This window comes from Lycium barbarum, chromosome 8 (genome assembly GCF_019175385.1).
Source record: "Lycium barbarum isolate Lr01 chromosome 8, ASM1917538v2, whole genome shotgun sequence".
Taxonomy (NCBI): Eukaryota; Viridiplantae; Streptophyta; class Magnoliopsida; order Solanales; family Solanaceae; genus Lycium; species Lycium barbarum.
Genome location: NC_083344.1, coordinates 86,414,883 through 86,442,163, shown reverse-complemented (window position 1 = coordinate 86,442,163; position 27,281 = coordinate 86,414,883). Strand labels below are relative to the sequence as shown.

General features: G+C 35.1%; 1 protein-coding gene and 1 long non-coding RNA gene across 10 annotated transcripts; one reads left to right on the top strand and one right to left on the bottom strand.

Annotated features, from left to right (window-relative positions):
* Positions 1–6,966: 6,966 nt before the first annotated feature.
* LOC132607928 (probable cinnamyl alcohol dehydrogenase 6) lies at positions 6,967–12,254 on the bottom strand. Its single transcript, XM_060322010.1, has 4 exons — positions 12,125–12,254; positions 10,314–10,582; positions 10,099–10,195; positions 6,967–7,034 (listed from the first exon to the last, which is right to left on the bottom strand). Exons 1-4 carry the CDS (start codon positions 12,252–12,254, stop codon positions 6,967–6,969), a joined length of 564 nt encoding a protein of 187 aa, XP_060177993.1.
* Positions 12,255–13,225: 971 nt separating this feature from the next.
* On the top strand, positions 13,226–25,709 carry LOC132606274 (uncharacterized). 9 transcript variants are annotated; one of them, XR_009569664.1, is made up of 9 exons: positions 13,228–13,409; positions 13,497–13,590; positions 15,233–15,337; positions 15,772–15,809; positions 16,473–16,596; positions 20,097–20,139; positions 20,750–20,809; positions 24,917–24,988; positions 25,354–25,709. It is a non-coding gene; the product is annotated as an uncharacterized LOC132606274 (long non-coding RNA). The 9 variants fall into 9 exon arrangements; XR_009569663.1 differs by having other exon boundaries at positions 24,917–25,709; XR_009569666.1 differs by adding an exon at positions 13,757–13,814 and having other exon boundaries at positions 13,226–13,409; positions 20,097–25,709.
* The last annotated feature ends 1,572 nt before the right edge of the window (positions 25,710–27,281 follow it).

Genomic DNA, 27,281 nt, shown 5'->3' with positions numbered 1-27,281 from the left:
CAGCCTTTTTGCCTGGTGGGAACCACTTCTTCAAAAATGTATTGGCTAACTCGCTCCAGGTATGAATAGAATTGTTGGGGAGCTTTTCATACCCTTCCCTTGCTTGGCCAGCTAAGGAATATTTAAAGACCCGTAACCGAAGTGCATCAGCAGAAACGACACCTTGGGATTGTTGAGCACACACGTGCAAGAAGTTCTTCAAATGTCGAAGTGGACAATCCTCCGAAGAATTTCGGAAATAACCTTCAAGTTTCAGCAGCTGATAGATAGAACTATCAATTTTGAAAGTAGCATTTCCAGTTCTAGGAGGAACCACAGCAGAAGCATAATCAGCTTCATTGATGAATTCCGCAAATATATTTTCATCCTCATCCTCTTCTGGTGCAGGTGGGTTCACTTGGAGTCCACCTTGGTTTCCTTCATTCCGATTCTGTCTTCCTGCCATATTCACCCGGTTCACCACAACAGCAAACAAGGTGTGATGGAATAGAAAAAGTTCTAAAGAAGAGTACACAACAATCAGTAATTTCTAAACCGTAATCCCCGGCAGCGGCGCCAAAATTTGATACGCTCAAATTACACCTATTAATGGCGTAAAGCGGACGTTGTCAAATATAGTAACCCAAACAAGGTTGGGGTCGAATCCCACAGGGAATATGGAGAGAAAAGGGTACTAATTGTATGCGATACTAGTCTTTAAAGGCTTTAATCCTATTCTGAATGTTTTGAAAAGAGATTTGGTTTGTATTCGCTATTTTGAAGTGTTTGGAAGTTGTTTGGATTTGGAGAACCAAAGTTGTGTCCTCGCGATGATTAGATGTTATGCTATGGGTGTCAATATGATATATTTCTAATGGGTTTGAGTTATGTATGCACTTAATCTCTAATGCACTTTCTAATATTTTCCAATAGTTAGAAAGTATTTCTTTTCATGATTTTCCCAAATGCAGAAAAGTTGTAAATAAGATTGATTAAATATGCCAAGTAGAACTCATCTTATCCCTAAGCGAGTTCATTAAACGAGGGTTAGCGCCTCGAGTCCTTGTTATATTATTTCAAATCACACCCTAGTTCATCTTTCCAAATAAACTAGGGTTTGTGCATGAACAAGTGTTTGCAACCACTAATGAACAATGAATATAAGAAATAATAAAACACATCACAACCCATTATATATATATATATATATATATATATATACACACAATGTTAGACACCCATTACATAGCACCCATCATTTTGGGTCCACAACTTTGATTAAAGAAACTACTCACACATTATGGTCTCAAAAGTAGTAAGCAATAAATGAGACATAAAGCTTACAAAGTGTAATAAAGATGATGGATAATGGAATCTTGTTGTCTTCACTAAGCTCCAAAAGAGGAGTATTCAATGCTCACCCACCAATGGAACTCTGTTCACGTGGTTACAATAAAAATATGCTGCCAAAAATAATCTAAAATGTTCTTTAAATAGGCTCCAAAAAACGCACATCAGCTATTTACAAAATTTCCCCCGATAGCAAGATCGACGGACCGTCGATCGTTCGACGTTCCGTCGATTTCTCCATCCTTTTTACCTTTAGCAATGTGTTCCATTCGACGGTGCCGTCAACCAGTTCGACGGTCCGTCGAGTATTCCGTCTCTCTCTCTCTTCTTGTTGAGAGATCCTGCTTGATGATACAAACGACGAAACATCGATCAGTTCGACGCTTCGTCGATGCCCTCCGTCCTTTGTTGTCTTCAACTGTGTCATCACTGGAAAATCAAACTTATCGACGCTTCAAAGGACGGTTCGTCGGCTGATCGACGGAGCGTCGATTCTTCATTTCTGGCCAATTTTTCCTTTGTTCTTTGCTTTTTGCTTTTGGGCCATTGTTTTCCTAAAATACAACAAAACATATTAAAGAGAACCAGACTTACTTGAAAACAACCAAAATTCATAGTAAAAAGGCGTCGAATGTGCCACAAATCCGCGACACATCACAAATCAACCTCAACTTTGACTTTTGCACAGCTTGGCCTTGTTTTGTTTGTTGTGGCCAAATCAACAGTTAAAGCTCTTCGAACTGATGTTTCCATGGAAAACACAACTTCTTTAGCAAAGAAGTTTGGAGGCAGTTCAGGGAAACTTATCCAAGCTACAGCCCTAGAAGTCTCTTCTTTAGGATTGAACCATGGATCCCATATGAGAGGCCTCATTTGGCAATATCCGTCATGCACTTTCAGGTAGTATGCAGGGGTAGACATCATTCTAACATAATCGTCAAGAAAAGTCAACCGGATCAGAATATGTCTTTGATCAAGCAAACCTATGATTGGCATACCTTTAATTCCACATTCTGCTGGAATTACCTTCCTGAGTTCTTTAATATCAATATATTCATAGGAAAACCTACCAATCACTGCATATTGTAATTTCTCTTTCACTATCATCTATTGTATCTCATTGGACTTCCAATCAATATATGGTTCCCCATTGATGTATGTAATATTTTTTGGAGGTATTTCCATAGGAGTTGTATCAATACTAGTAGGCTTGAATAAATTGGCATAAGTTTGGGTCCGTGTTTTGGGGTTTGAGTTATCGGTAGGCAAACCTATAGGAACGAATTAGGTTTGTGGAGTATTGATTAGAGTATTCGTTGTATTTTGGGCAACCAGTGGAGGTTCGGCCATTTCGGCTAGTAGCGGTGGTGGCTAGGGTATGGTTTAGGTTAATTTTCTAGAGAGAAGAGAGAGCGTTCTCTGTAGCGTGTACTCTTTTTCACTTTGAATTCAAGGTAGAGAACTAACATCTACAAAAAGAAGATATGTCTTAAGAAACCCAAAATATTGTTCTGAGGACGATATTGAGGACTTCTATTCTGATGATGATTAGGGGTTATTTTGGTTCACTATCTTAGTTTTTGGGTCATTTAAGTTTCGGACTCATGATTTAATTTGTATTTTTAATTTATTATAAAGTCATCAATTTGAAAATTTTTAGTATGTTTTTAATTTGCTTTGATTGTTAGAGTCTATTATTAATTTATATAAGCTTCTTGGAGCTAATAATACATAAAAAGTTCAACAATTTGCAATTTTAAAGAAAATACAAATAAATTAGTACATAAAAGGTGTCGATTACAAAATACGTGAAAACATACAACTAGTCAAAACAAAAAAATAAAAATAACAAAAAAATACATAGAAATAATAAACTTAATAAACGAAATACATAGAAATAATAAACAACAACAAGATAGCACAAATAATCTTCCAAAATTTCAGTTTTCTTTCAAAGTATTTTTCTCGTCTTGAGTGTCTCTAAGGTTAGCCTTGAAAAAACTTTATTTTTCTTTGGATTCTTTTAGCAAGACCTACAAAAGATCAATTTTTCTTAAGCTTCCATAAGCTTAAACTGCAAGTCAAACTTCACGGTATCTCTAGTGATACGTGAGGTCGCGGTATCTCTATCAACAAGAGGCTTTTTAAACTTCGCCGCCACCGTTTTATCCATGGGAATGCTATCTTCCCATTGAAAATGTTTGCAACCATTCATATCCTATAAATATTACAAGAAAATCAGTTTTTGAAAGTAAAATATGTAGATAATGTGAAAAAAGTCTAAACCCTAAAAACACTTACTTCGAGCACTTTACAAGGCCAAAAGCGACGACCGGATTATCTTGAGTCCTTGATGTTCTTAGCTTACACTAATAGCCGCATTCACAAATATCGGGTTCTATAGCAAAGTTTGACGTTTCAGAGCTTTGAGACATGATTTTGCGGGGGGGGGGGGGGGGGGGGGGGGGGGGGGGGTTGGTAAAGTATGTTGAAAGAGTGAAAATGGAGGAGGTGAAGAGTGACTTGAAAATGGCCAACCGAAAAGGTTTATATAAACCTTTTTTGCGCACTAAATTAGTGCGTAATAGGACTTAACTATAATGTTACAGTTTAGTCCTATTGCGCACTAAATTAGTGCGCAAAAGGTACTTTGGTAGTTTTTTTTTTTATGGGTTATTTTGGTTCCTAAACCCACTTTTTGGGTCATTTAATTTGCGGACTCATTAAACTTGATACTTCTCCGTCACATTTTTCACTTTTTGAGATTCAAAATATATGAACTTTTATCAATATTTTAAGATATATTTTTGACCAAATTGATTTGAGAAAAAACTGAAAAGCTGCAAGCCTACAACTTATAGTACTTTTCATGTAGTGTTCTAATAAATAAATTTTTATTTTAAAATATTAAGTTAATCTAATCCAATTTAGCTTCAAAATTTAGTTAAATTGAACTCTCAAAAAGTAAATAGTATCACATAAATTGAGAAGGGGGAAATACGTAATAAGTTAGTTTTAAATTATTATTAGGTTGGAATTGGTGTAATTATTAGGGCAGTAATTACACAGCCTAGTAATTACAGAGTATAGTAATTATCACGGCCTGTTTGTTTGTCATAATGTAATTACAGTGTAATTACACGCATACTATTGGTTGCACATGTGTAATTACATACTCTCTCCGTTTCAATTTATGTGAACCCATTTGACTGGACACGAATTTTAAGAAAGTAGAGAAGACTTTCAAACTTGTGGTGTTAAACAAGTCACATATATTTTGTGTGGCTATAAATCATTGCATTAAGGTAAATTGGTTCCAAATATAAAAAGAGGTCATTCTTTTTTGCACGGACTAATAAGGATATAGGTTCACATAAATTGAAACAGGGAGTATATAGTTTGATTAAATTTTAAAATAAAAACTAATTATAAAAAAGTTAAAGTTAATATTTACAAATATGTGCCATTATAAATGATATTAAATCAGACATTTAAGATACATATTTTTTCTTGAAAATATATTAATTACTTATCATATATTTGTAACTAATATTGTAAAAAATAATTGATATATAATTTTCATATTAATAATATTTTAATTTAATTAATTACAGAAGCTAAAAGCATATATTTTGTAAGAATATCATGGATGCATGTTTATAAAATGATTAATATTTATAACTATAATGCCATAATATAATTCAAATGTTTGAAACAATAAGTACCAATTCTAATTGAAAAATGAGCGGCATGCAATGTGAAATAACAAGTCAATGCTACTAAAACAAATAAATTGAAACCGAAAATATAACATAAATTTAAGATCTATTTTTTTTAACATAATAATCTTATGTCAACTTCCAACATAACAAAAAATAAATAGGTTGCAACATAACTTAAGTAAACATAATTCCAAAGAAAAGGAAAACATAAGTCTGTAATCACATTCAACAACAAAATTATACTTTAATGACGTCACTCGTTACAGGCCAAGTTTGTTAATGACTCATTTTTTCTACTATTAGGAGGTGTAGTTTCAAAAACTATATAACACGGTTACGCTACATGAAGAAAATAAGGAAAATAAATAAGAAATAAAAAAATACTAGCAATTACATGGAATTACAAGAAGTAAAGGTTGGAAAATGAGAAGGAAAAAAATGAAAGATAAATAACGTAAAAAATATATACTTAAAATAAAAACAATTTAAAATGTAAAAACAAAAAAGAAATTAAAATAATAGAAATAAAAAATAAATTTAAAAGAAAAGAAATTAAAATAGTAACAAAAAGGAAAGAAATTAAAAAGTTGCAAACACCCCCCCCCCCCCCCCCCCCCCCCCGAGAATTGGAGTGTGTAATTGCACCTTCCCAATTACACCCAATTTCTCTCTAATTTGGTAATTACCTGGCCAAACTGTGTAATTACACCCAATTTCAATTCCTTGTGGCTTTCCAAATAGGCTCTTAGGGATGAGTTAAATTTCATTTTGGATTTATCTAAGGGAAAACAACAATAAATACCCATTGGACTTAAAGTAATTACCCGTCAACTCTCCTTTCCAACTTATTTTCGTTTCTACCCAGCCCAATCCAAAATAATTACGCTACCTACCCCTCTCCCAAACCGGCCCAAGTTTAGCCTGGCCCAAGCCCTCTCTCTTACTCAATTTTTCCCACGTTTGTTCATCCTCATTTTTTTGGTGTTTTGAAATTGAAAAAAGGCACAATTCATCTTCATTCAATCAAATAACGTCGATTGACGGGTATATGATTCCTATACGGTAAAATCAGTGCCCAATCGGTTGGTGATGAAGTACTTTAATAACTCACCCAATGTGATATGGGCCCAGCTTGAAAACTGTTTTACTAAGCAAAGATGGAATCTAATGTTGATGCCGTGAAGATTGCTATATTGTACAGTGTAAACATTTTCCTATTTGCTATGTTGAAGGCTAAATTTGTTGACTTGGCGTACTTTGTTTTTGGTCGAGAATGGTGAGTTCAATACCTATCTTTATGTGTTGACCCTCAAGGGTACTCTCCAAAGCTTCCTTTTGCATAAACACGGTTTGTAAGACTTGGAGTTCCTTCACTTGACTTCGTGTGAAAGATCTTGAATGAGTTGTACCTCTCGATATCGTATCACACATTCTATATAGCTTTTGATGGCTCAGATTTACAAACAGCTAACTATAATTTAAGGATTCGATTGATGATGTGTTCTTTTTCTAGCCATGACTTTATGTAGCTAGAAAATCTCAAAGGAAAAAACAATTGAAGCAAAATAGACAGAGAAGGGCAGCTTCAATATTATTCGGGTAAATCAGTAAGCAATGTATATCATAACAGTAAGATGTGAACCCCCAAATCCCAAAAAAAAAAAAATGGAAAATAAAAAAAAGGGAAAGAAACTTAAGAAAATGAGTAACAAGAACCTAGGTAAGAATTAAAATGATAGTAATATATAGCAACAATTATTTCACAAATGTGCCTAAAGATGAGATGATTGGCCAGCAATGTCAATGACAAAACGGTAGTTAACATCATTCTTCACTAGACTATCAAGTCCTTCATTAATTTGATGATTTGATCAGAAGTGATAATCTCAATGTCACTCAATCTATTATGTTTCCCTCATAAGTCCATCATTTCTTGCGTCTCTTCTATGCTTCCTATCATACTTCCTTTCACTGTTCTTTTCCCTGCAGAAATGAATTTAACTTTATCTTTACATGTTTTGATGAGCTAATCTACAAAAACTAGAGCAATTAGTTCTTTTTTATGCATGTTACCATAAACACTATTTAACAGTTAACACAATCATGAATGCAGAGGCGGATCTAGGATTTAAACTCTATGGGTTCAACCTTAAGATTGTTAGTGTAAACCCGTCGTATTTTAAAAGTTATGGGTTCATGATACTATTTTGTCACGCCCCGAACCATGGCCTGAGCGAAACACGACACTCGGTGCCTTACTGCATGTGACCGAGCGAATCACATGGCTTGCTGAATGATCATGAGGCATAACATGAGCGGAATATAACGTGAATGCATGATGAACCTTTATAAAATGCAATAAGTCATAATACTTAATCAAAATACTTGTTTAAACATGAGTATGGAAATAACATGAATAAGCCAAAATGGCTATACGACTCCGAAAGTGTGACATGACATAACTGACTTGTCTAGTCTATGAAACCTCTAACATAAGTCTGAACATGAAAAACATACTCACTGGAACAAGGCCCTCACCAGCATACCTTAGATGCATAGTTAATCATAAAATAAAGAGTTGACTAAACCCCGAATGAGATGGGGCTCACCAATAAGCTGATACGAATGCTGTCCTACTGAGCAGATGCGTCGTCCTGTAAATCAGTACCTCCATCGTGAAATGCAGCCCCCCGGTTAATAAAGGGGGACGTTAACAATTGAATGTACTGGTATGTAAAGCAACTGAATGAAATAATATGGGACATAAAATAACATGATAAGGGCTGAAACTGAAACTGAAACATGGTCATGAACATGAGTATCTGACATGGACATAATTACATATAGATATATATAATATAGGTATAAGATATGAACTAAAACTGAATATAACCTGAACATGAGCATGAAGCGTGAGTAAAGTCTGAAAACAGTAAATAATACATGTATATATAACTGCTTGTAACGTAGGGAGTGCTATAATATAACCAATAACATGATCTGGTACTTGCGTCCTATCAGCAGAACACTCACACTTGCCAGGGATATGAGATTTAAATAATAATAATAATAATAATAATAATAATAATAATAATAATAATAATAATAATAAGCATAATAGGATCCAAATTGCATAATGAAGGTGTTGCCTCCTTGCTGACAACCTTTATCCTACGGTGGCTACGTAGTTTCAGGCTTTACTGAGCCTTCTCGGTTAACTAAGCAACTCCCAAAAACATGAACATGAAATAGTTGGCTAACAAGCCCATGATTTTCGTGAAATAACTTGCATAATGAAGGTGTTGCCTCCTTGCTGACAACCCTTATCCTACGGTGGCTACGTAGTTTCAGGCTTTACTGAGCCTTCTCGGTTAACTAAGCAACTCCCAAAAACATGAACATGAAATAGTTGCCTAACAAACCCATGATTTTCGTGAAATAACTTGTAATCATGATTTCACGAAATTAACTTGTAACATGGTTTCATGAAATGACTTGTAACATGGTGTCATGAAATAACTTGTAAACATGTTCTGAAGTGATATAACATAAACACGGTTTCATATCAAATAGCTTGTAAAACATGGGTTTGAAAAATATAATTACATAATATACTTGCATGAAAACGTGTAAATCATGTAGAGTGTTTTCTTGAAAATAACATAATGATTCATAACTTGCATGTAGGAACTCATGGGATGCAAAGTATGGGTTTTCATGGATTTCAGACGGATTCTCAATAATCATAATGAAATATCAAGAACTCAATGAAGAATTAATAATAATTCAATACATAATATAACCATGGGACATGGACCTAGGGTTATCATGAACATGGTTAAAAACCCTAGTTTTTGTAAAGCTTCATACTTTTATGGAAGAAGAGACGTGGGGAAGAAAAATGATGTTCCCACACATAGATAGCAACTCTACATACCTGGTAATGCTCCAAAACTTGAATTAAAGACTTGAACTTTGAAGAAGATTTCCAAAATCTTGAACCTTGAGATGGGTTTTCTTGAAAATCCTAGGTTAGGAATGATGATTTCTTGTTTAGATTACAAGGATATAGGTTAGAATTGACTTGGAATGATTAGAGTAGGCTTACCTTGGTGTTCTTGATGATGAGAGAGGGTAGGAGGTCGTTTTAGGGCTTGAAGGAATGAAAAATAATGATTTGAACTGATATGGACGAATATATACTGTTCTGAAAAATTAAATTTTACGCGCAGTAAAATACTGGCCGTATTTTGAAATACGGTCCATATTCTGTGTGGACTGCACTACGAATCTTCAGTAAAATGGTCATAACTCCTTGCACAGATATCCGTTTGACCCCCGTAATATACCGTTGGAAAGGTATTTCAAAGCTCTACAACTTTTATCAAGGAAGTTTTCCTAAATTCCAAATATGTTTTGAAATACGGGCCGTATTTCAAAATACTGTCCGTATTTAACAATGTAACCTCCAAATGCCAAATTCCAGAATTCTCATAAATCTTTGGTACCAGTTTACGACTTGAAATACGGGCCACATACTGAAATACGGTCACTGTTCATGGGCGTAAACCACCATCTTACAACTGAAGAGGAAATTCCAATTCCCACATTCTTTATCTAGTTTTCTAAGTCTAGGATCATGGTCAAAGCTTAGGTTAAAGGTACGGGGTGTTACACATTTATTGCAGTTTTAATAAATTTTTACACATAAATTTATGCTCCGCATCGAAATTTGGGGGTTCAGCAAGCTAGATCCGCCACTGATGAATGTAATTACAACTAATTCTATTTGATAATGTTAATATGGGACCTGAAATAAAGGGTAAGTATCTTGATATAGCAGGTTAAATAACATTGATGATGTAAGAAATTCACTGTACGTATAACATAAATTCTAATTTCTCTAACTAGTTAAACTTTCTTTTAAATCTAAGAGATAATGGTCAAAAACACATCTAAACTATCATTTTTTTGCGAGTTTCACACTCAACTATCAACTGTTCCCTTTTCTTACATGAACTATCACAATATATGTATTAAAACACACCTATAGTTGAGAGTTCAGATAGTAAAAGAGAACAACTAATAGTTGGTAAATTAAATAAATTGAAATGGAAAAGAGTAGGAAGGTCATAAGCACAAACCTGCATTTGTTTGGGATTAGTGCTCAAAATAAAATTCAGATAGTAAAAGAGAATAACTAATAGTCCGTAAGTTAAATAAATTGAAATGGAAAAGAGTAGGAAGGTCATAAGCACAAACCTGCATTTGTTTGGGATTAGTGCTCAAAAAAAAATCATAAGCACCTAAGTTATTTTTAGCTTCTTGTTCTTTGGATGCAGAGGTACCAATGACTGTAACATGATGTCCAAATGCTTTCCCAAATTTCACAGCAACATGCCCAAGTCCACCAAGACCTATAATTCCAATTCTTTTACCTTTTGTATCCACCAAGTTATTGTCTTTCAAAGGAGTATAAACCGTTATTCCTGCACATAATAATGGGGCTGCTCTATCCATTGCCATGTTATCTGGTATATGTACCACGTACCTTCATGTTAACAAAGAGCATATTTAGAGTTTTTTTTTTTTACAATAATGCTCTAAATTAATTTGATATAATCAATTTTTACCAGATTCTGTGACTGTTTCAATATTTTTTTAATAATTCAACAAGTGAGGTTGGTAAGTTTCATTAGAATATTCACGATTTCACCTTATATCTTAAGCTCCCTCTGTCCCAATTTATGTGATACTCTTTTCGTTTTAGTCAGTTTAAACAAGAATCACACCTTTCTATATTTAGTAACAATTTAACTTTAAACTTCTCATTCTATCATTACTAAAATAATTTACAAACACACAAATATCTATGACTTATTGTCGACAATAAAATTCGAGTCAATAATCGAGTCCGAAAAATATTGCAATAATCGTTGTATTTGATTTCAGAATATGAGTGTTACAATCTCTATGAATCATCTGATTCGCCTTTTCAATAATAAATTCAAGGGCTTTTGAGCCTGATCTTGAACTTAATGGGTTTGATCTTGACTTGTACTTGAATTCAAGAGCTTTTGAGCTTGATCTTGAATCTGGTGGTCTTGATCTTGAACTTATGCTTGGATTCAAGGGCTTGAAGCTTGATCTTGAATCTTTGTGTTGATCTCTAGAACTTCTAGAGAAATACTTGAGTGCTTGAATGCTTTTAGCTTGTAGAGAAATCAGCAGCGTTTAACCCACGAGCTCTCTCTGACTTCTTGTGAGAATTTCTGGCCCTCTTTTTGAATTATGAGCCCCCTATTTATAGTTGTAGGATGAAGGAATTGTGATAAGGATGAACTCCTTTCGGCCAATCAGATCGAAGTTGACATGGCAACATTCGATTGGTCGGAACACGTCACTTGTACATGTGACACATCTTCATTGGCCTTTGATTTGACTAGGTATGCTGCATCATTCTGACACGTAGCGCATCTTCATTGGCCTTTGATTTCCTAGGCATGCTGCATCATTCTGACACGTGGCGTGATTCTATTGGCTCATTCTTTTGACTTGGCGTGCCATGTCATTTAATATGTGGCACCAAGGTGGGCCTCTAGAATAAGATGATGTCTTAGGCTTGACAAAGTGGGCTCATCATTTGTAGCCCAAACTAATGGACTAGCCCAACAAAATTGGAACATTAATTAAATCCATATTTATTGGACTTAAATACTTAATCCAATTATATTAATCCATAATGTTTTCATTTATTTTGCACGGATTGCCTTTCTTTTGGGGTGGTCTTTAATTTTTGCCCCTCAAGTTGGTGGTCTTTAATTTTTTCCCTTCGCCTACTACCTCGAGGTTCTGGGTTTGAACCTCAGCTCAGTAAAAAGAGAAGGAATTTCGCGGGCAAAACTCTGCCTTAAGGCATTGAAGGTGAGTAGAAAAGGGTGATTGGGTTCAGTTAATAAGAGTACATAATTCCAAATAATATGCATTGAAGGTGAGTAGAAAAGGGTGATTGGGTTCGGTTAATAAGAGTACATAATTCCAAATAATATGCATTGAAGGTGAGTAGAATTCACGTACAAGATCAACCAAAGCAGCAACTTTTTGATAAGCAGATCCATAAGCAATAGCATCTCTCCTATGAAGCTTGGAATCACTCAAACTCCTCCTATTACTACTCTCTCTTGTAAGCAGAGAATGCTCCATATGCCTTTTTAGATTCTATTTGCTCTCTAGTTCAAACTAAAGAAGAAATGAGAAGAAGAAGAGTGTGTAAATGAATGCAGTAAAGTAAAGAAAAGGGTGGTTGGGTTCAGTTAATAAGAGTACATAATTCCAAATAATATGCCTTATTGATACACTTTGTTCCAGCTCTATTATGTAGCAAATGCCAGGAGAATTCTACTCACCTTCAAAATTCCACCTTGCGATTCAAACCTTTGCTTTGCGATTTTTTTTTTTTAATTTTTTACTGAGCGGGAGTCCGAATCCGAAACTAAGGACTTCTAACGAAGGACAAAAATTAAAGACCACTAATTTAATGGGCAAAAATTAAAGACCACCCCAAAATAAGGGCATTCCTGCGAATTGCCCTAATTTTTTTAGACTAATATATCTTGAATTTAATATAATCCGAATTTCTTGCGGATTTAAATTTAATATAATTTCATTATCCACAAATGCCCCCTACTTCAATACTTGTTGGAGAAAAAGACGTCGAATTCTTGAAGACAAGTGTGGAAGTATCATAAAGACATTTGAATTTTGGTTTCGCCAAGAATTCCCACTTTTGCGTAATTAGAAAAAATAATCTTTCCAATTGCAGTGATTAAGCTTTGACATGCATCCTACTATTGCACATAACCTTCTTATTAGTGCAGGAACTTCCACACAAAAAATATTATATCCCTTAAATTTTGGACACATCTTTGCTTTCGGACAGATCTCCACCGCCCATCACTAGTCCAATCTTAGTAATGTAAGAAGATATGTAAAATCTACGCCACGTAGGACACATATTCAAGCCAACATAATTAATTTTACAGAAAGGCACCCAAGCCTACTAAGACACAATAACGTGCCCAACTCCAAATTTAACTATGTAATAAGAGTGGGTCATATGGACGATGAAGGGTAAATGAGTAATTATAAACTTCAAAGAGATACACCTGTCCGTCCATCTTCAAATGCAAAACAGGTGTCCCGTTTACTCTCTCTTTTACTTCCTTCTTCTTCATTATTCCTTTGCTCTTTGATTTTCTTCTTCTCCTTCTTCCTCTGTTGATTATTGGTCTCTTCTGTTTCTCTGTATTATTGTTTTTTTTTATGTTACTTCTTTGCATCCGGGAAGCGTTGCATGAGGTATAATTTGTGTTAATTTTGATTTTGAGATTTTAACTTAAGGTTTGAGGTTTGTGTTGTAATAATTTAATTAAACTTTTATTTCAGAGCCAGACAATTGAAAGATTTGAAGCTCAGACATGACTATTGTCAACTGAAACTTATGTACCAGCGGAGATTAGACTTGGATATTCTGGAGTAGGTATAATACTTGTCGACTATCTAGCTTAGTTCTTTTTCCATAGGGATACACATACGATTCTAATTTTTTTGCATGTTGGTTAATTTTTTCGCCTTCTTTGTTTCTATGTCTAATTCAGCAAAGCCTTTATTATTTCCACTCTATATCTAATTTCTCTCTGAAACAGCGGCGCCATCGTAATCCTTTGTCCCTTTGATTGGGTTGCGTTTCTAGATCACACCTCTGTATGTCCCTTTTTCCCTTCGAAAAGACACCTCTATAAGTCTGTTTACCAATTAGATTTTAGTGGCGCAAACCGAGCCAAGTTGTTGCTCATTCTGTTCAAAATTTCTACTTTGAGACCACAGTATTAATGCTGCTGTAAGAATTTAAAAGCTTATTTTTGGTATAAAGGGCTTTCCTTGTGATGGCATTTACAGCTGATTAGTAACAGGGAATTTGAATGCCATATGTTTGGTTTTTTGTCCGAGTTAGTTATCACGGAACAATATTGCTATAGGGTAGAATAATAAAAAGGACATCAATCACACCGGTGGCATAAAAAACTTAGAAGAACAAGCGGACCTACAATTTCAAAATTTAACCATGTACTCCTCTTCTTTTGAGCCGTGGTAGCTGGCATATTACTTTTCAAACTATTTAGACCATGTTCCAAGTCAGTAGCAACCACTGGAAAGTGTAACATGCATAATACCCTTTGGTGAACTTATCTTGGCTTCTTTGTACATGATATATGAACTTATTAAGCGTACAATAGATGTCTTTTTCTAAAGTTGGTGTTAAAATTCAGAAAAACTTATTCAGAAAGGAAGCAAATTCAATGTCGAGTCAACAAATGGATGGCTCACGCTGAAAGTTCTTGTCAAATTTGTCATAGAAAGATTGAGCTAAACTTTATTTTGCAAATAAGAACTTACAGGGAAGTTTCCGGTGGACAAATGGAGGAAATTGAAACTTTATAATATGAAATTTAATTGTACTAAAAATGTTACGGTGTCAGAAGATGAGAAGTTGTAGAAAGAGGCGAAGAACATGCCATGGAATGAGCAATTAAGCACAAAAATGGGATGGTCCGAAATGATGCCAACATTGACCTAGCCGCCAACTACCACTCCATTATTGATCACAAGGACTTGTGCTTATGTGATTTCGATTAGTATTTACTTCAGCTAGGCCATTTGCTTTAATTTTTTTGTTACAAACTTCTTTGTGTTTCACTGAGACTGCCATCTTTGTTTCCTTCTATTTATTTTGCTTACTTTATATAAGCTAATTTAAGCTAATTCAAGTTTAATTCAAATTTATTTACTTGATAACTACTATTTTGCCAACAATATCGACTAATACTTCATATATAGCACTGAGAAGAAAATCGACAACTACTGCATTGAGGTGCTATCTATTTGCGAAGATCTTTATTTTTAACCTTTTTTATTTACTTTGTTGGTGACACGTGCTATAAGCTTCCACTTTAGGTATACAACTGGATTCCACCATCTTTACAACCCTTTTTCTTCTTGTTTTGTTTCTTTGCTCTCTCTCCGTTTCACGCTCGATGGCTTCTGTTTGTGGACATTCAATTTTGCTTCATACGCTAGCATTAGTTTTATTCTCATGTACTGATTGGATTTACCTATTGCAGGTGAGCTTTGGTTTTAATTTTTTCTATTGCTTTCGGTGTTTTTCCTTTATGGTCATACGGAGGAAATTTTTCACAAGCTATAACATTTGATGCATGCTTTTGGAGGTGATTGATTTTCTTTCTTTTTAATTTTTTGACTAAAATAGTCTGGTCTCTTCTTCAAGAAAAATAAAAATGTATTTGAGATTTCGGATAAAGTCTCTAACGTCTTTGATCTGCATTCTGTATGTTATCCTATCATTTGTTGTACAAGGAAAAAAAAATCTTATTTTGCCAATAGAATGGAAAAATATTAACACCGATGATGATTCTCTTACTGAACTCTCCAACAATTGTCTAATATTACAACATATTACAGGTTTTGGATTACTTTTTTTTTTTTTTTTGCATATTTCGGAATGAAGTTGATTTATTTCCTGTTTCTGTGAGATTGCAATTGCATTGAACTAGAACAATTATGCTGATTTGTCTATATTTTTTTGGATTCGTGTGTTTCTATAACTCATATTTTTTAAGGTTGATTTTCTTGGACTTTGCAGGTATGCATTTTCTACTTGGTCGGTCAAGCACTTAACACGTTAGTGGGCTCATTTACTTTCTAATTTTGTTTATACCATAGAAATTTTGAGTAGATATGAAGCTTAGTTACTGTCTAATTTTGGATCCGACAAGGTATTTTGTACTTACGCTATGAGAATCTCTTCCATTCAGTCAAGTATAGTCATAGAAATTAACTGATTTAGATCTCGTGTGTGATTATTTCAGTACCTCAGTCGTTATTTTCAAAGATTAGGATAAATTGTTGACTTAGTTATTCTTGCTTATTTGCTTTTGCTTCTCTTCTTGAGCAGAAAGAAGAAAGAGGGTAAATTTTTGCAGTAAAAACTTCTGTTGCTCGCTAATTGAGAAAAGAAAAGAAAACAAGTTAATCTTCTCATACTAATTAGTTAGGCAATTGATATTTTGTGTCCATGATTCTGAGTGTCTGACCAGCTTTTCTTGACAAACAATTTCGACTAGCTTTCTATTAATTACTATAAGCTATAGTACGTCGTTTTATTAGATTATATAATTCTACACACTCATAAGGTAACTTTACCTTGTAATTTTTTTTTTTTGAAGTAAAGGTTTATTTTACCTTGAAATCTTTCATTGAATTAGGGGTTGCTACATTCATAATTTCAAGTAGCACATTTTATTGCATCTTGCTCATATATTTGGTTGTTCTTATTCTAAACAGAGGATGATACCAGTATTCTCACCAAGGTTAAAGTACCTCTACTAGTGTTTTTCCATCAGCATATTTATGGTCATGGATGCATTTTTCATGGAAGTGTATGAATAGAATCTGCCAGACTCCCTCGGTAAGCAATATTGCTTGTTGACTACTCATTTTCAGTGGTTGCGCTTTTGCGATTGAACAATCCTAATTTGAGAAATACTTCAACTACTTTTGGGGGTTATCTATGAAACTTTTCATTTTTTATGTTAGACAGAAACCAATATAACAAAGTTCTCTTACCTACCTAAATATGTTTGGCTTTACAGTCAAATTACTCAAGGCTGCACATATAGAGAAAGTTCGCCAAAGATATGAGATACGGGCTGTGTTTGACAGTTGAAAGCACAAAATGTATCAAAATAGTGCCTGACAGAGGCCATAGAGGAAAAGAGAGTTCTTTCGTTAATTACTTACTAATTATACAACTACCAGTTGCTGAAAGTCGATTGGCGTATAAATTAAAGATCTTTACACTAATGCATTAACGGTATAAAACTGGTTAAGTAAAGAATCAAAGATATTAAATGTCACGACCCGACTAGGGCCGCGACGAGCACCCGACGCTACCCCACCCGGGCACCCCTTTAACATACTTTCACATAACGTCTAGGTGAGCCATAAATCAAATCATGCATTCTAGCCATCAATCATACTAGTCCCAGTTGGACGACAACATTTCTTATATCATCATAGGCATCTATGCCACATCAATATACATGGGCCGACGAGGCCGACAAAATGATATACAAAATATAGGCCGACAAGGCCACACACATCTAACCACATACCCATGTCTACGAGCCTCTAAGAAGGTTATAACATATCACATGAGCGGGACAGGACCCCGCTATGCCCATAATTATGTACACAAAAGAATAAGTACCCAAAAGCTATAGCTCCGAATGAAATGGAGCTCCGCTATGTAGTCCCTGAAAATATAGCTATGGATCAAGCATGTCTCCCTGTGCACCTGCGGGCATGACGCAACGTCCACAAATAAAAGGACGTCAGTACGAAGAATGTACTGAGTATGTAAAGCATGATCAATATCAATATGAAAGCTTAAGAGTCAACATATGAGATATCATAGCATGGGAGATAATAATATCGTCGTCATAGCACTTACTTGCTTTCCACAAGGACATTCCATTTCTATTGCGTATCCGTGTACATACATCTATATCTGTATTTATTCACCTTCACATTCATTTTTATAACATATTCGTACTCATATTGATGTCATATACACACACACACACATATATATATATATAGCTATAGCGTGCCCGACCATGAAGGTTCGGTGTTTCATACATACTTGGCCAACCAAGGCTCAAGGTCATACATACCTAGCCCTACCAAGGCATTAGGGTTATCCGTACCTTTTGCAGAAGTGCGCGCACGTTTCATAATCATATACATACTCTATACATATTCATATACATATATTCTTACCCGGCGTCATAAGCTCGGGGTCTTATTATAGCCCTTCATAGGCACACATACATATAATAGCTCATAAGCATCTTTAGCATCATTTTACTCTCATCATCATTACTATCATTGTCATTATCGTTACATCTACCCTATAGGCTTACTCGTCATACAAGGAACTTAGTACAATCGTAGCACATCGAGCATCGGGAGCTTACTAGCTCGGAGAATCAAATCGTTTGAAGGGAATCATAGCCGTATAGGAGATTTAGACGTTTGGCCAAAGAACCATGTCTTATGAAAGAAGGGTTAGCCTTACATAACTTTTCGTTCGACTATATAACACTTGCACGTTCCCTTCCACGCTTGCGTTTATACCTTCATCAAGGTCATACTATCGTTAGAATTGACAACTAGCATAAATGGCTAAAGCTAGGGAAAATCGGACAACATATCCTTTATTTATACAACATTCCTCCATATCGTAATTCAACTCCCAAACGTCAACAATACATTTACAATATCATAACAATAGCATTTGATCATTTACACTAACCACATTCTCAATTCACTTCCAATTATCCATATTCAAGCTCATAACACACAATTTCGTCCATTCACATACAATGTCCATTTCATGATCTTAACGTCATTTATAACCCATTCATGTCACAACACAACAACAATCATGATTCAATTCAAACTATTTCTCAAAACGTCACAATTCATCATTCATGACCCATTTTGCTATACTCTTCTAAAATCCAAGCATTTCAACTTCCAAATGCCTTAAACAACATATAAATACCATAAATCTTACCTTAGATGTTGTAGGAACAAGCCTTAGTTGGTATTACTCCACTTGAGCAAAAACCCTAGTTTATCTCCAATGAGATTTCTTGACTTGAAGGATCTTTAATGGGTTTGCTTACACTTGATTCACTTGTTTTGTGTTGTTGATCACTAAAAACCCTTGAAAACTTGTGGAATATATGTAGAGAGATGTTTTAGAGAGAAGGGGTGTGAAGTAGAAATGAAATGAAATAACCTTGGTCCCTTACATTTATTGAACAAAATCTGTCCCGACCAATTATACGGACCAACATACGGTCCGTATAAATTGTACGGGCCGTATGTTTGGTCGTACAATTGGTCCAGAAAGTTTGGCCAATCTGGGTTGATTATACGGTCCCAAACATACAGACCGTATAAATTATACGGCCAGTATGTTTGGCCATATAATCCCCAGTGATCCCCAAGTTCGTTTCGTCGTCTCGTTTGATCTCCAATCCTTATGGAACCTCCTTAACACTTGATCAACACTTCAATACCAATTCAAGGGACGTTATCACTTTTCTCCAAGACATCATTAAGCCCTTACTAACTCGTCACTCATAATTTCTTTCCGATGCTTATCAAATACTTTGCCTTCTCTTGGCAATCCTCTTCCCCCATCTCTAACATCTTTGAACTCTCATCTACAATCATCGAATGTCATCGATCGCTCACGCAAACATCGTATACTCAGACTCCTTACTAGTTCATTCACTTGCGTACCAACGGAAGATTTTCCGAGGTGTAACATTAAACATAGAGTTTTAAGGCTGGAAGAAACGAGTACTCTTTTGGCAAAAGTTGGATCAATTATCTCTCGAATTTCTGTCTTTAATCAAAGCCACGTCCTGAGGAACTTTTGGTTGTTAGAATTGTATCTAACAATGGAAATGCTGTTAGTATATCCCTTCCAGGTAATGTAGTGATTTATGACATTACTTGACAATTAATCAAACAAAAAGTGGATTCACATAGGTTCAGGTAGGATTTTTTTGTATGAGTTCATGGTAATGTAATTTCATGTGGCCTAAATGATTTGTTTTGACTGGTAGAAGCCATTATGAGAAGAGATACGATACCACTTTCTTTAACTGAACTCTACAACAGTTGTCTAATGTTACGGATTATGAGAAGTTTGGATTTTTCTTATCTTGGAATAAAGTGGAGGAGATAATTTCTTTCATCTTTTTATCTTTCTGTGAATTGATTGGATTGCGCTGAACTAGAGCTATCCTGTTGATCTTTCTATATTTTATGGATTCGTGTGTTTCTATAACTCATTTTTTGAAGGTTGTTTCTTTTTGGACTACGCAGGTATGCCTTTTCTACTTGATTCGTCGAATACTTAACTCTGTTGGTAAGCTCATTTACTGTCTAATTGTGTTTATATCATAGAAATTCTGAGATATGAAGCTCAGGAGGCGGATGGCCAGCCATAGTATTGGTTAACATGATAGACTAACAGTCAAGTGTATTCATTAAATTCATAGGATATAACGGATTTCGATCATATGTAAGTAAATTGTTGTGTGATTATTTTAGCACCTCAGCCTTTTTTTTTTTTGAAGAGTAGGTTAAATTGCTGACTCAATTATTCCTAATTATCTTCTCTGCTTCTCACTGGAGCAGAAAGAAGTTCAGATGGTATATTTATGCAATGAGAACTTCAGTTGCTCAGTAATTGAAAAAAAAAAGATCTCAAATCGCTGATGGAGTCAGTTTGGCACCTCTTAAATGGGCTTCCAAATTGGACCTATGTCAGGCTTTGGTCCAGCTGAAACCAGTTGCCACTAAGTTTCTTTGTGATAGTTGAATCACAAGACATATAATTATTAAGGCAAACTGAAAAAGCTTATGCCATGCTCCAAATATTGTTTCTTTTCTTTGTTTGATTTTATTGCTTTAAACATTTTTTGTACATGACAAAGTACGAGTTGATTTTAACTCATATAACCTTTGTCTCGTAGGTATTTGGTTCCATTTTCCTTATTACTTGCCAGCAAATTGGTCTCTATCTTGTGAAAAAGGTATGATAATAGAAGGCAAAGAGCTTTATTCATGCTATAGTTTTCATTATGCTTAAGAAACTTTGCACACTTCTCTTCTTAGAAACTCTCTATAATTGGATTTTAAGTGTTAAGTATTTATCAAGGATGAAGTAGTAATAAAACAGATAAGGTGCAATGTCAAGGCAGAGGATTTAAGATTCAGAAAAGGGCCAAACATACCCCTGTACTATAAAAAAAGGGTCATATATAACCTTCGTTATACTTTGAGTCCAAATATACCCCTACCGTTGTACTATTGGTTCAAAATATACTCTTCATCCGTTAAGTTTGTCCAAGGTGGCCATCTAATCCTACGTGGCACTAACATTTGATGAGGTGGATACCACTTTAGCTCCCCTAACCCATTTTACCCCTCCCATCTATTTGTTCTTCCACCACTAAATTTTTTTCCTCCACCACCATTACCGCCAGCATGACCACCCTAATTTATTTCATCTTTCAAGCAGACAAACTACTTCCGGCTAATATATATGATTCTATTGTCTGTATCTTTCTTTGTATTTTTTTCCAATTATCCTATATTATAATTTACAGCAGCCATATCTTATCATAATCCAATTTCACTAAGTCGTGCGGGCACCTACCTTTCATACCTCGGTAGGCAAACCTTAACCCAACATTCACAAATGATAGAAAATAGCGAAAGAAAGTAAAATAACGTAAGTCTCACAGATATAATATAAATAAGTACGGAAGTAAATAAAATCCACCCCAGTGTCTGGTCTGGTCATATAAGTCCGTCTAAATAAAAAAATACTACAAGTCTGAATAATAATACATAAGTGGTCTCAAATCATGTCTCAGAATGGAAAACAAGACATAAGTAATAGGAAGAGTCTTCGGGTAGCGAACGTCCTCATGCTCACCCTGAAGAGACTCGAATCAGCATTCCTCGAGTATCAGCCACGAGGGGTAGAAGTAGATCCAACCGGGTACTCTGCATTCATAAAAGAATGCAGCAAGTGCAGGTCAACAAACAACAAGTACTGGTAGGTATCGTAGGCTGACTAAGACTAGCTAACGTATATAAAGACAAAAAAGCAAGATAAACACGTAAAACAATAAGGTACAAGTCATCACGAATCCATAACCATAATACAAGTCATCACCTATGTTATAGCATCTAAACCCAACTGTGCCAAGTATTAATATAACCGTTCTGAACCAGTATATCACAACCATATCACAACAAGTCATCACCTATATTATAGCATCTAAACCTAACTATGCCAAGTCTCAATATAACCGTTCCGAATCAGTATATCACAATCATATCACAACAAACCAAGAGGTACAATGTAATGCAATAATGTATGAATGATGAATGCAATGCATATGCACCGTACACATGTACTCTGACCGATGGAACATCACATCTCGGCAGCACAACCCATAGAGGACCTGCGAAGTCTATGTACCAATCACTCCGCACACAACCCAGAGGTGACTCCATTTCTACCTATACGCGTCATATCAGTCATTCCGCACACAGCCCAGAGGTGACTCGATATACAATGTGTTTCAATAGAATTTATATTTCCTTCTCACTTTCCATCCTCAGTACCATAACAATGCAATATCAATGTATCATGGAAATGAGTATGAATACGATGCAATGTAATATCAACAACCAATTCAACCCCAAACAGTACCACACATGACACACAAGTAATATCAATAACAAGGCTACACAGTAAGCCACAATGGAATCACATTTCTCATCTTAATATCAAATCAACTAAGGTACAACAATATCACAGTGATGATGGAACACTAATCACCAATATCCGATGTCGCAGCATGGCAACGAGCCAATAAGTAAATAGAACAAGATAAGTCAACAACGCAACGGGGTGGCTAGCCCCCAAATGATACAACAAGGCCCAACCTAAGACAATATCCAACCCAACTTCATACCCGAAGGTTTACATGCATTCTCTCACAATATCATCTAAACATACGCTCCGCTAATCGAAGTCTCACCATAAGGTAAACTGTAACCTACCTGGAAATCCGAACAGCAAAGTCTCCAATAGTCAAACCTTAGTATTTCCCTTCCTTTGATCCTCGAGATAATGGAAGTCTAATCATATCCGAATTATGAAATTAGAATCAAGAAGAAATATCATTCAAACCTTACTTCTATTCAAGACCCAAATTCCAACCTATGGAATGGGGTTTATGAACTAAAAAGATGAAATAAGGAATCTATAGGTCTCAACATGAAATTAATATTCTAGGCGATCAATTCCTTCCAATTACAAGCTAAAAGGACTAACAAATCACTTAAATTCGGATTCTAGGCAAAACCCCCAAATTTGGGTATGAACCCTAACTTCCAGTTCCAATTAGCCGCTAATTAGGAAGGAATCGTGCAATAATAGTTTCTAATCATCAATTCCATGCTTAATGAACATAACCCGGTCAATAATTCAAGATTTAATAGCCTAGAATGAAGAACCCACAACCTCTTTCAATCCACCATTTCTTAAGGAAAGTAGCATGCTTAATGGTTTCCTAAGGTGAAAAATGATACAAGGAATGGAAAGAAAGGTGAAAGAACTTACCACAATGATTTTCTATGAAGAACAACCTTGAATGCTCCCAAAAAGCTCTAAAGTTGGAGTGGTATTGAATGAAAGATTTAGGGCTCTTTTAACACACATTTAATGAATCTAACTGCCCGTCACCAGCTTCCACGCTCACATGAGCGCTTCAGTGGTCCCAGTGCCGCCATAGCAGGCACTAGACACCAGAAACTCCCAAGTTTCACTAATTCAACCCGAAATCTCGACTATCACCCGAGACTATCTGCTCACAAACCATATATGCAAACATACATAAAAACACGCTACGAACGCACCCGTGACCTCAAAATTTCCAGCGGAGGTCTCGTTGACCGAGTCAATCCATGATGCCACAAAACTAACTTCCCAACCCAAGTCTCAAAATGCACCCGAGTGCATTGGGAATCGAACCGAATATACACACAAATTCTAAAAGACCATCCGGACCTCTCGAAATTGACGGATTCCTAAAAAAGATCTGTTTACCTCAAAGTCAACTCTTTTTTGCTTTAAGCCTAAATTTTTCAAAAAGTCACCCAAATCATATCCAAAGACTTCGGGAAGCCGTACCCGAAGGTTCACAAGCAGCTGAATACTTATTCCAGAAGGGTTTATTCGACCTAGTTGTACCACGTAATCTTTTAAAAAACGTTCTGAGTGAGTTATTTAAGCTCCACGCCTTTTTTCCTTTGAGTCAAAAGGAAAGCAAAATCAAGTAGAGCACTAAGTTCAATTATTTTATTTGTGTTTGTAGCATAAAAGTAGTCCCCTCGGGTCAAATGTGAGCTAAAAAAGCTCGGGAAAAGGGTCAAAAGCACTGAAAAGGCTATAACGACCAAACGGGTTACATATCTGAAAACCCATCATAGAAATATCACAACTATAAATAGAGGCAATTGAGTCCCAAGATTTTAGCCTGTGTTATAACTTGTAAATATTTCATACATAGCAAAGATACTTTGAATTAGCATCTGGGTCCTTTTTAACGGTAAAGATCCCAACTTTCTTGGAGAGACGTGCTTAAGGAAAGGACAATATAAAATTTGGTATCATTTTAAAACCAGCTTATAAATTTAGACGATTGGTATAGAAAACTTCCATGAGGAGTTGTTTATTGTGGAAACTAAGAAGTATATAGATCATAATAAATTCCAGTCAATGTTAGTTAGACTACTTGGGTTGATCATCTTCTCTGTGAGTCTCTTACTGCAACACGTTGAACAACTCCCATGCTTTCTTTGTGTTAGTTCGAATAATGGGAGATAGAGGACTCCCTTTCCCAATTATGTTTGGTGAATATTGACAAATTATGTAAGGACCTCTTCATAAGGAAGGACAAGGGAGGAAGCATAAGCCAAAAAGGTGGTCATTGTACCTTTTTGTTATGATTCTTTTTTCGGTTAATCAATCATGAAGCTCCTATACATTAGGTTGTCATATGAACATAGTAACTAACAGGTCTAATTGGATATTATTACTAACATTTATCTCTGCTTAGTCATTTAGATTTGGCAACAAAGTTCGCAGGGTAAAAGCAAGGAGGAGTATGTCTAGAAAATAGAAACTAAAGGTAAATCGATACTGTTGTTTCCTTTGTTTAGACTTTAATTAATTTTATTTTGATACAATTTTATGTCGCGCGGTGTACTTTTGGGAACTATGAACACAATACATTTTTATGTATTTTGCTATTATCTCTTGTCTGTAACAAGGTGGTCTTTATGCTAAAAATTGATGCTACCGAGTTTTTCCCCCAAATCTTTAGGAAAATAAGGATTTGGAAGCTAAAAGAAATAAGCTGCGTGTCAGCGTTCTCTGTGGTTCTAATATTTTGGGAGTTCTACATAGAATAGAGCGTTGAATTAGAACTCGATTAGTATTTGATGGTTTGTCCAATAATAACGTTTTGAATTTGCTTCTTTGATATTTTCTTAGATTCTATAACAACATGTTCTGATATTTTGTCAAATACAATCGCAAAAGAAGATTCATGAAAGTAGAAGTTTATGGAATACTAGACTTTCAAAAGGGATGCATGAAGCAAGTGAACTATGTGCAAATGCTCGAACTTCACATGGTGGATATTTCATAACCTTTTGGATATCTTGTACAACTTTATTTCTCAAGGAATGTATTTATGAAGGTTCAATAGTTGTGATTATTTGTATAGCTTTACTCCTTTTTTTATTTTTATTAATCCTCCTGAATCCTTGAAACATTGTAAGAAAACATCTTTTTGGTGTTGAACATCTTTTATAATCTTATAGCTGTATAAATAACAGAAACAATTATGTCGGGCACAGTGTTTTAAAAGGCGGGGGCGTTTTACATATGCCTCGATGAGGCGTAAGCCCCACGGGTATTTAATTTTTAATATTTCATAAAATAATATAATTACAATAAATATTTTTAAATAGGTAAAATTACATAAAAAAATAAAAGAAAAATGTAAATAAATGAAAAAATAATATATATTATATATATATATATATATAGATGTGTTTGATCCTGATCACAAAATACTAATTAAAGCAATCGATTATACACCACTTACAATTTGTAATTATAAATAACATAATTTTACAAGTATAAACAATACAATGAAATAAAAGCTATTATGAAATGCAAATTAACTCTAATAGTTTAGCTTTCAAACAATGAAAAATCACAATTTCTTAAAACAATATTACTATCAAACTATTCATTTTATCTCCCTATAAGCAAACAATCAATAAAGCTTTATCAGTATGATAATTAAAACTTAATCCTTCATGAATAAAATAAAATTACTTTCAAATAGAGAAATAATAAAATATGACAATTTTGATACATAGGACAAAAGACCAATGATAAGTGAAAATGTACAATTCGACTATGTATTTTTAAAAGAAATATTAAATGATATTCACCCTCACTATGTTCTCAAATAGTAAATATGCAATATTACGACTTGTTATTTGAGTTACACCCAATCTTCTTATTTCTATAGATGAAAAACTATTAAGTATCATTCATTTGTTAAAGAATTATGAGGGTCAATGATTTTAATTAAAGAATTAACATATAATTTGTGTAAGAACGGTTAGGCGAGCCCCGAGCATTGAGCGTTAGGCGTGTTTAGGGCGTACAGTCGGGCACTTAGGGCGTAAGCCTCACAGGAACTAAGCCCCGCACGTGAGCCTCGGGGCGTTTTGCTAGTGCCCCGCCCCGGGGCGAGCCCCTAGGCGAGTCCTGAAATTGCCTTTTAAAACACTGGTCGGGCATAGGCCTGTGCCTTGCACGGGTACCAACCATCTAGTAGATTTAGAAGACCACCGCCTCATGTCGTACAACTTTGCAAGCTTTGCAAAATTGATAGTTGCAAGACTCCACCTCCCTACTGTAACCGTTTCCAACTAGGAGAATAACTCTTCCACTTTATATTTACCTAGGAGATTTTAACCGTCTGTAGCATTCTTAGTTGGATTAGGACACAAATTTCTTTTCGTTACCACCACTAGTCACCTATAAATATGAGCATGCTCTTCCTATTTTTAGCATTACGAGCATCAACAACGAGGTAATTTTTCTTCTTTTTTGTTCTCCTGTATTTTCTTCTATGGTCTATTTGTTCTTTTTTTTTTCTTTTTTTTTTTTTAGATCCAGAACAAATAAAGTTCATAAGCAATCAACTCAGGGTGTGAGAGATTAACATTGTCTTCGACACTTTGAGACTGACAACTTGAGTTCTTTTTAATGATACATTCACAAAACAATCAGCTTAGGATGTGAGAGATTAACATTGCCTCCGACACATCGAGAAGGACAAATTAGACTCCTTTTAATGACGTATCCATGAAGCAATTAGCTTAGGGTGCGAGAGA